At 38.9% G+C, this 15,852-nt stretch overlaps 1 protein-coding gene across 3 annotated transcripts in view; it reads right to left on the reverse strand.

The window, feature by feature from the left end:
• The window catches only part of HELQ (helicase, POLQ like), a 49,347-nt gene that overhangs the window by 14,191 nt on the left and 19,304 nt on the right, over positions 1–15,852 (reverse strand). For all 3 annotated transcript variants that reach the window (XM_060114093.1, XM_060114084.1, XM_060114100.1), the window contains 2 exons: positions 15,664–15,768; positions 492–750 (listed from right to left, as the gene is read on the reverse strand). In XM_060114093.1, coding sequence (XP_059970076.1) covers positions 492–750; positions 15,664–15,768 — 364 coding nt within the window. The remainder of the gene's footprint in view (positions 1–491; positions 751–15,663; positions 15,769–15,852) is intronic.

Here is a 15,852-nt window from a genome sequence, read left to right on the forward strand (position 1 = left end):
GCTCTGTGTGTGTGTGTGTGTGTGTGTATATATATACGTATATATGTGTATATATATATATATATACATATATATGTATATATATATATATATATATACACATATATACGTATATATATACACACACATATACACACAAAAATATTTGGAAGGATATATGTATCAAATTATTATGAAATTTACAGATAATGTCTGCAAAAATATATATCAAATTGTTATTCTTGGTAAGATATTATGATTTTATGATTGCTGAGGGAGGGGAGCATGAAGGAGGGATGACCACCTTTTTCTCCATATACCTTTACAGTATTCTAAATTACTTGTTTCAAAACACTTTTCAACTTTTTAAAGTTCAAGTAGTCTAACAGTTTGTAAGATAAGATTAATATTATTAATATGAAATTACAAATCCAACTTAACATTACATAATAATTTCTATTTTTTCCAATGCATTTCCTCAGATTAGTAATGAGATTTAGGTAAACTCTTACCCTTAAAAGAAGCTCGTCCCAACTTTGTAATGTGAAAACTATATTGGAACTCTTCTTCTGACCCATGAATAGTGCCTTTTTGTAGAAGTCCTTTTTCTGTCAAAATAGTGTCTTTTTGCAGAAGTCCTTTTTCTATCAAGTATCTAAGTGATTCTACAGTTATTTCCCAGAGACTTCTTTCTTTCAACAAAATCTTCTGCTGAACACCAAAAAATGTACCACTCATAAAGTGATATATGTCACCGAGATTTGTTGCAATCTGAAACAATTCAGGACATCATTAGAGCATCTTCCCTAATTCAAGGCAACATTTTGAATGAATAGTTAATCAAGATGATGACTCATTTCCATACCGCAAAGCTATTTAAATAAAAAACTATTATAAAATCTACATAGTTGCATAAGGGTAATTTTATAACAACATTTTAAAATCACAGGAAGAAAACAATTTAAGGGAGAAGATAGTTATCATATTCATACTTCTAATGAAAACATCTACACATTTCTTACTCAAAAACCCCTTAGGTTTTTGAATAATTTTTCACAATACCTCCAAAGCTGTGCTCTGTTTACTCCTCAATTATCACTAATTCCCATTCAGCCTCCTTCAGAAATCCTTCCTCCACGCCTTTCCAGCCACGTGAAAACATTCTTTAGCTTTAAAAATTGTATTAAAAAAAAAAACATGGAAAACACAACTGAAAGCCTCCACTAAAACAGGATCAGGCAATACTTTCCCTGACATATTACCTAAAAATAGACAGCAGTTTTTTACTGCTTTTTGTCTCTCTCATTCCCATCTCCTTTTCCTGTTCTTTTGCTGCTTTTTTTTTCTCCCCGCTTACTCACTATTTAAAACTTATAATGGCAATCATAAGTAATACTTAACTCACCACTTGGTATTCAGATGCAGAGCTGTCTCTGAATTAGAATAATTTATATTAGCCAATTTCAATGAAATCAGCAAGTTATACTAAAATATAGTCAATCAATAAGCATATTTCTCTCTTTCACAACTCTGACGATATTTCAACTGGAAAACTTAACTAGTAATGTCATATTAAACCATTATAAGCGATAACAGAAAATAAAATGGAGCACAGACATTTCCTATTGTTTCTCCTTTTAATAAAAATCATTCTTAATATAGTACTCATTCAGGCCAAATTGTACTTTTAAGATTCTCAGTTTGTAGATTATCAACATACTTAGTTTCTATATTGTTTTTTGGTTGGACAATTACAGTTAACCGTGGGAGTAAACAAACAAACAAGACCCTTTACTTGATCCTTCTGGCGACCAACAGGTTACCTTTCTAGCCCTCTGTGAAAACTTTCAGACATAGTGGTTTAAACCCACTGGTATAGCCTCTGCTTCTGGCTTCTCAAAGCTGGGTTCTTCACTGTTGCCCCAACCTGCAAGTTCAGCCATGACCAACTCCAAAGTCAACCCATTCATTACTTCAAGTGTTTACCAAGTGCCAACCACATGCCAGGCACTGTGCTAGTCACTGGGATTCAGTGATAAATGAGAACAAATGTGGATCCTGCTGTCACAGGGCTTACATTCCACTGGGGTAGTTATTAGCCAAATAATGGCACTAACAAGAATACAACTACAAACTGATAGGTGCTATTAAAGGAAAAAAAAATGTGTTTCTACAAAGCATACAATAGACTGACTGGACTCAATGGCAAAGGAAGGCTTCCCTGAGGAAGTGGTGGTGAAGTGAAAGTCTGACCGTTAAGTGGGAGTGGGTGAGGCTGAAACTGGAGACGGGGAGGTAAGAAGGGCGAGTCCCAGGCTTACGGAACACTGCAGTAGCAGCAAGTATGGAATGTTTGAGAAATGTAATAGAAGGCCAGGATATCTGGAGTACAGAGTATACGAAGGCTGGTGAGAGATGAGGATGAAGAGACAGGCAGAGGCCAAATCTACCACAGTAGACCATGATAAGGAATTTGGGCTCAATCCTAACAGCAACGGGAAACAACCAGTGACAAATTTTAAGCAGAAGGGGGTGACACATTTGGATTTTATATTTTGCGAAGATCAGTCTATTGAAGAATTACTTGGAGGGGATGTGGGAAGGCAGGGCAGACAGAGTGAATGCAAAGAGACCAACTGGGAGACCATTACAGTGATCCAGGCAAGACCACAGTAGCATGCGCCAGAGTGTGCAAGCAGCCTACGTAACCTACCTTTTTGCCTTGGATTCTTTTTTTGTGAAAGCACAATTATATTACTTTATTCAAAGGTATGCAAAGATCAGAGATAAAACATATAAAGTGTCTAGCAGAGCATCTGAAACATAGTTGTGAGAAACAATAATTGGAGGCTCCCTGTATCCCATGGCCCAACAACTGATATGATCTCTTATTAATTCCTGGAGTTTCCATCTCTTCCACCAAACCCTGGACCATCCCCTCCAGGGATGCCCACCTCTACCTCCTGCCTCCTGACCTCACAATGCCCTTCTTGCCTCTCACCCCTATCCCACCTGGTTGTTCCTGTCCAGAGGACTTGACTTCTGCTTCAGTTCTACCTCTAAAGATTTTCCACTTCTCCACCCGGTCTGTAATTCCAGCCTCCTTCCACAACTAGAGCCCTGTTGTGAAGTCCTACCCCAAGGAGTAGGAGGAACCCTGATGGTCTGTCCTCCTCAGGACGGGGCCCAGTAGCCTCCTATGGGTAGGCTTGAAACAACAGCTGCCTATAGGCTAATCTCCTGAGCTGACTCTGCCTGGACTTCTTGCTGCTGTACTTCAATTGTTAAAACAGAATACAGCGGTTGCATTGCCAGGCCCATAAAACCAGACCTTTGTGGCCAAGATACTTCCCCCAGGATTCCTGTACCTGAGCGCACTGGTCTCAGTTCACAGGGAGTGCACTGAAGTCCCAATTCCCTCCTAATTCCATTGCCTTTTGTGGAGTCCTCACTCATGACATACTCATACTTGTCAGATGTATAAATATTTTCCCCTGCCTCTTCATTTGTTAAGCAGGGTCTTTTGAAGAGAATTTTAAAATTATGATGAAGCCTATTAAATTGATGTTTTTCTTTCATGGTTTATGGTTTTTGTTTCCCACGTAAGAAATCTTTGCCTACCCCAAGGTAACAAAAATTTTTTCCTACATTTTCTTCTAGAAGTTTTATTTTAGCTTTTAGGTCTAGGTCTATGATCCATTTTGAGTTAATTTTTTGGAACAGTGTGAGGTAAGAGTTGGGGTTAATTTGTTTGTGGTTGTTCCATATGGATATCTGCTTGCTTCAGCACCATTTATTGAAAAAAAAAATCCTTTCTTCATTTAAATACCTTGGCACCTTTGTTGAAAATGAATTGATCATATATGGGTCTAATTCTGGACTTACAGATCTATTGGTCTATATGTCAATCTTTGTACCAGTATCAAACTGTCTTTATTATTGAAGCTTTACAGTAAGTCTTGAAGTCAAGTTCTTTTACAAAACTATTTTTGGCTATTCTATTCCTTTGCATTTCCAAATAAATTCTAGTATCAGTGTGAAATTTCTACAAAAAAACCTGTTGAGATTTTGATTGGGATTGCACTGAATTTATAGGCCAATTTGGGAAGAAGTAACATCTGAACAAAAGTGAGTGTTCCAATTCATGAACAAGCTATCTCTCTCCATTTATTTAGGTCTTCTTTAATTTCTCTCAGCAGTGTTTTATAGTTTTCAGTGTATAGGTCTGACACATATTAGTTAAATTTATCCCTAAGTATTTCATGTTCTTTTTGAATTTATTGTAAATGGAATTGTTTTTCCAATTATTTGCAGTGAGTATATAGAAATATAATTGAGTTTTGTACATTGACCTTGTATCCTGTGACACCACTAATTACACTCTAGTTTCTTTGTAGATTCCTTTGGATTTTTCTTGAGCTCAATGCCATCAGCAAATAAGATAGTTTTACCCTTCCTTTCTAAACTGTTTTCTTTATTTTTTCTTCCTGTCTTATTGTATTGGCTACAAGTTCTGATACATGTTGATTAGTAGGGTGAGAGCGGATTTCTTTTCCTGATCTTAGGGGAAAAAACATTTAGTTTTTCACCATTAAGTGTGATGTTACCTGTTCTTTCTTTCTTTTTTTTTTTTTAAATAAACAACCTTGAGAATTCCAGGGAAGATGGCGGAAGAATAAGACGCGGAGATCACCTTCCTCCCGACAGATACACCAGAAATACATCTACACGTGGAACAACTCCTACAGAACACCTACTGAACGCTGGCAGAAGACCTCAGACCTCCCAAAAGGGAAGAAACTCCCCACATGCCTGGGTAGGGCAAAAGAAACAAGAATAAACAGAGGCAAAAGGATAGGGATGGGTCCTGCACCAGTGGGAGGGAGCCGTGAAGGAGGAAAGGTTTCCACACACTAGGAAGCCCCTTCGCCGGTGGAGACTGCAGGTGGCGGAGGGGGAAAGCTTCGGAGTCGCGGAGGAGAGCGCAGCAACGGGTGCGGAGGTCAAAGCAGATAGATTCCTGCACAGATCATTGGTGCCGACCGGCACTCACCAGCCCGAGAGGCTTGTCTACTCGCCCGCCGGGATGGACAGGGCTGGGAACTGAGGCTCGGGCTTCGGTCGGATCGCAGGGGGAGGACTGGGGTTGGCGGCGTGAACACAGCCTGCAGAGGGTTAGTGCACCACGGCTGGCCGGGAGGGAGTCCGGGGAAAAGTCTGCACCTGTGGAAAAGGCAAGAGACTTTTTCTTCCCTCTTTGATTCCTGGTGCGTGAGGAGAGGGGATTAAGAACGCTGCTTAAAGGAGCTCAGAGACGGGCGCGGACCCCAGAGATGGGCGTGGGACACTGGGGCTGCTGCTGCTGCCAAGAGGCCTGTGTGCGAGCGCAGGTCACTGTCCACGCCCCCCTTCCGGGGAGGCTGTGCAGCCCACCACTGCCAGGTCCCGGGATCCAGGGACGGCTACCCTGGGAGAGCGCACGGTGCGCCTTATGCTGGTGCAACATCACACCAGCCTCTGCCGCCGCAGGCTCACCCTGCATTCCGTATCCCTCCCTCCCCCCGGCCTGAGTGAGCCAGAGTCCCCGAAGCGGCTGCTCCTTTAGCCCCATCCTGTCTGAGCGAAGAAGAGATGCCCTCCGGTGACGTACATGCAGAGGCGGGGCCAAATCCAAAGCTGAGACCCAGGAGCTGTGAGCACAAAGAAGAGAAAGGGAAATCTCTCCCAGCAGCCTCAGAAGCAGCGGAATAAAGCTCCACGATCAACTTGATGTACCCTGCATCTGTGGAATACATGAATAGACAACGAATCATCCCAAATTGAGGAGGTGGATTTTGAGAGCAAGATTTATGATTTTTTCCCCTTTTCTTCTCTTTGTGAGTGTGTATGTGTATGCTTCTGTGCGAGATTTTGTCGGTACAGCTTTGCTTCCACCATTTGTCCTAGGGCTCTATCCATCCGTTATTTTTTTTTTAATTTTTTTTCCTTAATAATTATTTTTTATTTTACTAACTTTATTTTATCTTACATGATTTTATTTTACTTTATATTCTTTCTTTCTTTCCTTCCTTCGCTCCTTTAGACAACGAATAATCCCAAATTGAGGAGGTGAAGAACTCTGAGAGCAAGATTTATGATTTTTTCCCCTTTTCCTCTTTTTGTGAGTGTGTATGTGTATGCTTCTATGTGAGATTTTGTCTGTATAGCTTTGCTTCCACCATTTGTCCCAAGGTTCTATCCGTCTGTTTTTTTTAATAATTACTTTTTATTTTAATAACTTTATTATATTTTATCATACTTTATTTTATTTTACTTTATCTTCTTTCTTTCTTTTTTCCTGCCTTCCCTCCTTCTTTCCCTCCTTCCTCCCTCTCTCCCTCCCTCGCTCCCTTCTTTCTTCCTTCCTTCCTTTCTTTCTTTCTTTCCCCCTCCCCATCCCCCTCCCCATACCCCTTCCCGTTCTCCTTCTCTTTCGACTTTTTCTCCTTTTTATTCTGAGCCATGTGGATGAAAGGCTCTTGGTGCTGCAGCCAGGAGTCAGTGCTGTGACTCTGAGGTGGGAGAGCCAACTTCAGGACACTGGTCCACAAGAGACCTCCCAGCTCCACATAATATCAGATGGCGAAAATCTCCCAGAGATCTCCATCTCAACACCAGCACCCAGCTTCACTCAACGACCAGCAAGCTACAGTGCTGGATACCCTATGCCAAACAACTAGCAAAACAGGAACACAACCCCACCCATTAGCAGAGAGGCTGCCTAAAATCATAGTAAGTCCACAGACACCCCAAAACACACCACCAGACGTGGACCTGCTCAGCAGAAAGACAAGACCCAGCCTCAACCACAAGAACACAGGCACTAGTCCCCTCCACCAGGAAGCTTACACAATCCACTGAACCAACGTTAGCCACTGGGGACAGACACCAAAAACAACGGGAGCTACGAATCTGCAGCCTGCAAAAAGGAGACCCAAAACGCAGTAAGATAAGCAAAATGAGAAGACAGAAAAACACACAGCAGGTGAGGGAGCAAGATAAAAACCCACCAGACCTAACAAATGAAGAGGAAATAGGCAGTCTAACTGAAAAAGAAATCAGAATAATGATAGTAAAGATGATCCAAAATCTTGGAAATAGAATAGAGAAAATGTAAGAAACATTTAACAAGGACCTAGAAGAACTAAAGATGAAACAAGCAATGATGAACAACACAATAAATGAAATGAAAAATACTCTAGATGGGATCAATTGCAGAATAACTGAAGCAGAAGAACGGATAAGTGACGTGGTAGATAAAATAGTGGAAATAACTACTGCAGAGCAGAAGAAAGAAAAAAGAATGAAAAGAGCTGAGGACAGACTCAAAGACCACTGGGACAACATTAAATGCACCAACATTCGAATTATAGGGGTTCCAGAAGAAGAAGAGAAAAAGAAAGGGACTGAGAAAATATTTGAAGAGATTACAGTTGAAAACTTCTCCAATATGGGAAAGGAAATAGTTAATCAAGTCCAGGAGGCACAGAGAGTCCCATACAGAATAAATCCAAGGAGAAATACGCCAAGACACATATTAATCAAACTGTCAAAAATTAAACACAAAGAAATCATATTAAAAGCAGCAAGGAAAAAACAACAAATAACACACAAGGGAATCCCCATCAGGTTAACAGCTGATCTCTCAGCAGAAACTCTACAAGCCAGAAGGGAGTGGCAGGACATAATTAAAGTGATGAAGGAGAGAAAACTGCAACCAAGATTACTCTACCCAGCAAGGATCTCATTCAGATTTGATGGAGAAATTAAAACCTTTACAGACAAGCAAAAGCTGAGAGAGTTCAGCACCACCAAACCAGCTTTACAACAAATGCTAAAGGAACTTCTCTAGGCAAGAAACACAGCAGAAGGAAAAGACCTACAATAACGAACCCAAAACAATTAAGAAATTGGGAATAGGAACATACATATCGATAATTACCTTAAATGTAAATGGACTAAATGCTCCCACCAAAAGACACAGATTGGCTGAATGGATACAAAAACAAGACCCATATATATGCTGTCTACAAGAGACCCACTTCAGACCCAGAGACACATACAGACTGAAAGTAAGGGGATGGAAAAAGATATTCCATGCAAATGGAAACCAAAAGAAAGCTGAAGTAGCAATTCTCATATCAGACAAAATAGACTTTAAAATAAAGACTATTAGAGGAGACAAAGAAGGCCACTATATAATGATCAAGAGATCAATCCAAGAAGAAGATATAACAATTGTAAATATTCATGCACCCAACATAGGAGCACATCAATACATAAGGCAAATACTAACAGCCATAAAAGGGGAAATTGACAGTAACACATTCATAAGAGGGGACTTTAACACCCCACTTTCACCAATGGACAGATCATCCAAAATGAAAATAAATAAGGAAACACAAGCTTTAAATGATACATTAAACAAGATGGACTTAATTGATATTTATAGGACATTCCATTCAAAAACAACAGAATACACATTTTTCTCAAGTGCTCATGGAATATTCTCCAGGATAGATCATATCTTGGGTCACAAATCAAGCCTTGGTAAATTTAAGAAAATTGAAATTGTACCAAGTATCTTTTCCGACCACAATGCTATGAGACTAGACGTCAATTACAGGAAAAGATCTGTAAAAAATACAAACACATGGAGGCTACACAATACACTACTTAATAATGAAGTGATCACTAAAGAAATCAAAGAGGAAATAAAAAAATACCTAGAAACAAATGACAATGGAGACACGATGACCCAAAACCTATGGGATGCAGCAAAAGCAGTTCTAAGGGGGAAGTTTATAGCAATACAATCCCCCCTTAAGAAACAGGAAACATCTCTAATAAACAACCTGACCTTGCACCTAAAGCAGTTAGAGAAAGAAGAACAAAAATACCTGAAAGTTAGCAGAAGGAAAGAAATCATAAAAATCAGGTCAAAAATAAATGAAAAAGAAATGAAGGAAACGATAGCAAAGATGAATGAAACTAAAAGCTGGTTCTTTGAGAAGGTAAACAAAATTGATAAACCATTAGCCAGACTCATCAAAAAAAAAAAAAAAAAAAGGGAGAAGACTCAAATCAATAGAATTAGAAATGAAAAAGGAGAAGTAACAACTGACACTGCAGAAATACAAAAGATCATGAGAGATTACTACAAGCAACTCTATGCCAATAAAATGGACAACCTGGAAGAAATGGACACATTCTTAGAAATGCACAACCTGCCAAGACTGAATCAGGAAGCAATAGAAAATATGAACAGACCAGTCACAAGCACTGAAATTGAAACTGTGATTAAAAATCTTCCAACAAACAAAAGCCCAGGACCAGATGGCTTCACAGGCGAATTCTATCACATTTAGAGAAGAGTTAACACCTATCCTTCTCAAACTCTTCCAAAATATAGGAGAGGGAGGAACACTCCCAAACTCATTCTACGAGGCCACCATCACCTTGATACAAAAACCAGACGAGGATGTCAGAAAGAAAGAAAACTACAGGCCAATAACACTGATGATCATAGATGCAAAAATCCTCAACAAAATACTAGCAAGCAGAATCCAACAGAACGTTAAAAGGACCATACACCATGATCAAGTGGGGTTTATTCCAGGAATGCAAGGATTCTTCAATATATGCAAATAAATCAACGTGATACACCATATTAACAAAATGAAGAAAAAAACCCATATGATCATCTCAATAGATGCAGAGAAAGCTTTCGACAAAATTCAACACCCATTTATGATAAAAACCCTGCAGAAAGTAGGCATAGAGGGAACTTTCCTCAACATAATAAAGGCCATATATGACACACCCACAGCCAACATCGTCCTCAATGGTGAAAAACTGAAACCTTTTCCACTAAGATCAGGAACAAGACAAGGCTGCCCACTCTCACCACTCTTATCCAACTTAGTTTTGGAAGTTTTAGCCACAGCAATCAGAGAAGAAAAGGAAATAAAAGGAATCCAAATTGGAAAAGAAGAAGTAAAGCTCTCACTGTTTGCAGATGACTTGATACTATACATAGAGAATCCTAAAGATGCTACCAGAAAATTACAAGAGCTAATCAATGAATTTGGTAAAGTAGCAGGATACAAAATTAATGCACAGAAATCTCTGGCATTCCTATATACTAATGATGAAAAATCTGAAAGTGAAATCAAGGAAACACTCCCATTTACCACTGCAACAAAAAGAATAAAATATCTAGGAATAAACCTACCTAAGGAGACAAAAGACCTGTATGCAGAAAATTATAAGACACTGATGAAAGAAATTAAAGATGATACAAATAGATGGAGAGATATACCATGTTCCTGGATTGGAAGAATCAACACTGTGAAAAAGACTCTACTACCCAAAGCAATCTACAGATTCAATGCAATCCCTATCAGACTGCCACTGGCATTTTTCACAGAACTAGAACAAAGAATTTCACAATTTGTATGGAGACACAAAAGACCCCGAATAGCCAAAGCAATATTGAGAACGAAAAACGGAGCTGGAGGAATCAGGCTCCCTGACTTCAGACTATACTACAAAGCTACAGTAATCAAGACAGTGTGGTACTGGCACAAAAACAGAAAGATAGATCAGTGGAACAGGATAGAAAGCCCAGAGATAAGTCCATGCACATATGGTCACCTTATCTTTGATAAAGCAGGCAGGAATGTACAGTGGAGAAAGGACAGTCTCTTCAATATCTGGTGCTGGGAAAACTGGACAGGGACATGTAAAAGTATGAGATTAGATCACTCCCTAACACCATACACAAAAATAAGCTCAAAATGGATTAAAGACCTAAATGTAAGGTCAGAAACTATCAAACTCTTAGAGGAAAGCATAGGCAGAACACTCTATGACATAAATCACAGCAAGATCCTTTTGGACCCACCTAGAGAAATGGAAATAAAAACAAAAATAAACAAATGGGACCTAATGAAACTTCAAAGCTTTTGCACAGCAAAGGAAACCATAAACACGACTAAAAGACAACCCTCAGAATGGGAGAAAATATTTTCAAATGAAGCAACTGACAAAGGATTAATCTCCAAAATTTATAAGCAGCCCATGCAGCTCAATAACAAAAAAACAAACAACCCAATCCAAAAATGGGCAGAAGACCTAAATAGACATCTCTCCAAAGAAGATATACAGACTGCCAACAAACACATGAAAGAATGCTCACCATCTTTACTTATTAGAGAAATGCAAATCAAAACTACAATGAGATATCATCTCACACCAGTCAGAATGGCCATCATCAAAAAATCTAGAAACAATAAATGCTGGAGAGGGTGTGGAGAAAAGGGAACACTCTTGCACTGCTGGTGGGAATGTGAATTGTTACAGCCACTATGGAGAATGGTATGGAGATTTCTTAAAAAACTACAAATAGGGGCTTCCCTGGTGGCGCAGTGGTTGAGAGTCCGCCTGCCAATGCAGGGGACACAGGTTCGTGCCCCGGTCCGGGAAGATCCCACATGCCGTGGAGTGGCTGGGTCCATGAGCCATGGGCGCTGAACCTGCAGGTCCGGAGCCTGTGCTCCGCAACGGGAGGGGCCACAACAGTGAGAGGCCTGCATACAGCAAAAAAAAAAAAAAAAAAAAAACTACAAATAGAACTACCATATGACCCAGCAATCCCACTACTGGGCATGTACCCTGAGAAAACCATAATTCAGAAAGAGTCATGTACCAAAATGTTCATTGCAGCTCTTTACAATAGCCCAGAGATGGAAACAACCTAAGTGTCCATCACCGGATCAATGGATAAAGAAGATGTGGCACATATATACAATGGCATATTACTCAGCCATAAAAAGAAACGAAATTGAGCTATTTGTAATGAGGTGGATAGACCTAGAGTCTGTCATACAGAGTGAAGTAAGTCAGAAAGAGAGAGACAAATACCATATGCTAACACATATATATGGAATTTAAGGAAAAAAATGTCATGAAGAACCTAGGGGTAAAACAGGAATTAAGACACAGACCTATTTGAGAATGGACTTGAGGATATGGGGAGGGGGAAGGGTAAGCTGTGAAAAAGCAAGGGAGAGACATGGACATATATACACTACCAAACGTAAGGTAGATAGCTAGTGGGAAGCAGCTGCATAGCACAGGGAGTTCAGATCGGTGCTTTGTGACTGCCTGGAGGGGTGGGATAGAGAGGGTGGGACGGAGGGAGACGCAAGAGGGAAGGGATATGGGAACATATGTATACGTATAACTGATTCACTTTGTTATAAAGCAGAAACTAATACACCATTGTGAAGCAATTATACTCCAATAAAGTTGTAAAAAAATAAAATAAAATAAAATAAACAACCTTTATCAGATTGAAGAAATTCTTTTCTACTCCTAGTATGTTGAGTTTTTATCATGAATGAGTGTTGAGTTCTGTCAAATGGATAATTATGAATACAGTGATGAACTTTGAATGTTAAACCAACTTTGCATTATTGGAATAAATTCTGGTTGATCATGGTATATTGTTCTAAATGTATTGTATGTTTTGTTGTATGTATGTATGTATTGATATATTGTTGTATTACTAGTACTTTGATATGGGTTTTTATATGTATGTTTCCCAGAGACATTGGCTTGTAGTTTTCTCTTCTTGTAATATCTCTGTCTGGTCTCATAATGCTGGTCTCATAAGATAAGATGAGCAGTGTTCCATCTTCCTCTACTTTCTGAAAGAATGTGTGTATGACTGATATTATTTCTCCTTTAAATGTTTGTTAGAACTCACCAGTGAAGTCAGTTGGGCCTAGAGTTTTCTTTGTGGGAAAGTTCTAAATTATAAATTCAATTTCTTTAATAAATATAGGACTATTCAGATTTTTTATTTCTTCAGTCAATTTCGGGAGTTGTGTCTTTCAGGAATTTTCCCCACTGGACTTCCCTGGTGGCGCAGTGGTTAAGAATCTGCCTGCCAATGCAGGGCACATGGGTTCAAGCCCTGGTTCTGGGAAGATCCCACATGCCGAAGAGCAACTAAGCCCGTGCGCCACAACTACTGAGCCTGTGCTCTAGAGCCCACGAGCCACAACTACTGAACCCACATGCCACAAATACTGAAGCATGCGTGCCTAGAGCCTGTGCTCCACAAGAGAAGCCACAGCAATGAGAAGCCTGCACACCTCAATGAAGAGTAGCCCCTGCTCGCTGCAACTAGAGAAAGCCCACGCACAGCAACAAAGACCCAACACAGCCAAATATAAATAAATAAAATAAGTAAATTTAAAAAAAAAGAATTTTCCCCATTTCTTCCAAGTTGTTAAATTCATTTTTCAGTATTCAAGGATACAGCTATTCAAGAGTAATTCCTTACTACCTTTACTATCTCTGGGATATCCTGTGATGACCTTCCTTTCATTCCTGATATTGGTAATTTATGCGTACTCTCTTTCCCTTCTGATCAATTCAATCAATAATCTTACTGGTCTTTTCAAAGAACTAGCTTATGGTTTCATTAATTTTTTCTCGTTTGTCTATTTTTTGTCATTGATTTCTGCTTTTATCTGTTATCATTTCCTTCCTTCTACTTACTTTGGGACTTTTTGTTTTGTTTTGTTTTAGCTTCGTAAGGTGAAAGTCAGATCACTGACTTTGGATCTTCCTTGAATTTTAATAAGCATTTAAAGCTATAAATGTCCCCTTAAGCACTTCTTTAGCTGCCTGCCACTAATTTTGATATATCTGTTTTCATCTTCATTCAGGATATTTTCTAATTTCCCTTGTGATTTCTACTTTGACCATAAAAGGATGCTGTTTAATTTCCAAATATTTGGGTATTTTCCTGATACCTTTCTATTATTTATTTTTTTAAAAATATTTATTTGGCTGCATCGGGTCTCAGTTGCAGCACGAGGGCTTAGCTGCCCTGAGGCATGTGGGATCTTAGTTTCCCAACCAGGGATCGAACCAGCATCCCTTGCACTGGAAGGTGGATTCTTAACCACTGGACCACCAGAGAAATCCCTACCTTTCTATTATTGATGTATACGTGTTGTCATTAGATATCATTCTTTATATGATTTCACTCCTTTAAATTTACTGATACTTATTTTATGGCCTAGAATATGGCCTAGTTTGGTGAGTTTTCAAGTGCACTTAGTGAATGTTCCACATACACAATGGCATACTGGAAAGAGTACAGGCCAGCAAGGCAGGAACCTGAATTATAATCTCATCTAAACGGAACACACTGAATGACCTTAAACTAATCACGAATTCTGTTACCTTATTCAATATATAAATGTAATAAGACTCAATGATCTTCATGATCTCTTTCCCTTCTTTATTAATTCCTTGGCAACCCTCCAATTGCAGGTCTTTATTACATTATACATGGATTACTCCAGTTGCTTCCAAACTAGCCTTGCAATACTTCTGCATACTATTATTCCCATTTTACAGATAAGGCAACTGAGTGAGGTTTAAGAGAGAGTTAGTAATTTACACAGGATAACAAGAGACAGAGCTGTGACCCAGACACAGATATGTGCGATATCAGAGGCCTTGCTCAAAACGACCACAGAACACTTTGACTGTTTCTCCACTGATGAGTGACTGTGTCACAACTCTTGAGTCTACTATTTAAGTACTCTCTCCTGTCTTCCCCAATCTACAGCACACACTCTGCCCCAACTTTTTCCACCGAAACTTCTACTCTTTGGTATCTTCAGCCCTACTCTACAGCTATAATATCTATTGACTGTTAACCCCACATCACCTTAAAGTTTCTCATCTTTTATTCTATTTTAAGTACCTGGAATGGCTCATTCCTTCCCTCTGCTTATCTAAAACCTCTATCTCCTTCAATGCCCAGCATTAATTCCTTTTCTTTCTTGTAGGCTTTCACTCTTGTAAATGGCCAGAGGATACTGCAACATTACACCATTCATCTGCAAGGTAATCAAAACCTGTCTCATGATATCTTTTGTTGGTCAATTAAATTTTGGATTTTCACTTAAACCATTCAGGTTGATGAAGAGAGACTGCATGATAGGTTAAGAACATTGGTTTTATTGTTAGAGAAAGCTGAATTCAAACCCTGGCTTTGCCACTTTTGGGCTGAGTGATTTGGGCACAAAGTTAAAATTTACTTAAGGATAACCCTAAAAAAAAGGTTTAGCTCAAGAGATATCCTAAAAAACAGTGCCAATTTCTAATCTTAGGAAAAAAAGAGTGTTTTCCCATTATGACCCACCCAAGTTTTTTTTTTTTTAATTTTCTGCCTGATAAAGGCTATACTGATCTGACAAATGTTTATGGTCACAGGACTACAATGAACCTTATTCTTAACAATGGCAGAGATGCTGGATTATCCCACATCAGGACCCATGCCTTTAGAGCTCCTTCTATCCCCCATAGTATCCACCAAAGTTTCTTACTTGTAATGGATGCCCAGTTATGATTTGTTGATTTTTCACATTCTTTATAATTCAAAGGATTAAAAATGCACATATAAATCCAGACTCAGATTTATCATGTCACAGACTGTTCTTTTCCACATTAGATTAGAAGTTAACATTTTTTTCATACTTTGTAGTTTTCAAAACTTTTTAACTTCCATTATCTCAGGTAATAGCAATAAGATATAAAAATATTAAAAAATACCTTCAAACCAATCAAAGAAAGAAACAAAGTTTGGATTCCCTTGGTGAATTCTTGAACAAGTTGACTATAACAGTTTTCCAATGGTCTGCTTATTAACTCCAATACCTATAAGAGTTAAAGCGTTATTATAAAAAATAAATTTATGTTTTGCATTACTATAAAAAATAAATGGTGTTCCATATAAATTTT

Source organism: Mesoplodon densirostris, chromosome 1 (genome assembly GCF_025265405.1).
Source record: "Mesoplodon densirostris isolate mMesDen1 chromosome 1, mMesDen1 primary haplotype, whole genome shotgun sequence".
Lineage (NCBI taxonomy): Eukaryota > Metazoa > Chordata > Mammalia > Artiodactyla > Ziphiidae > Mesoplodon > Mesoplodon densirostris.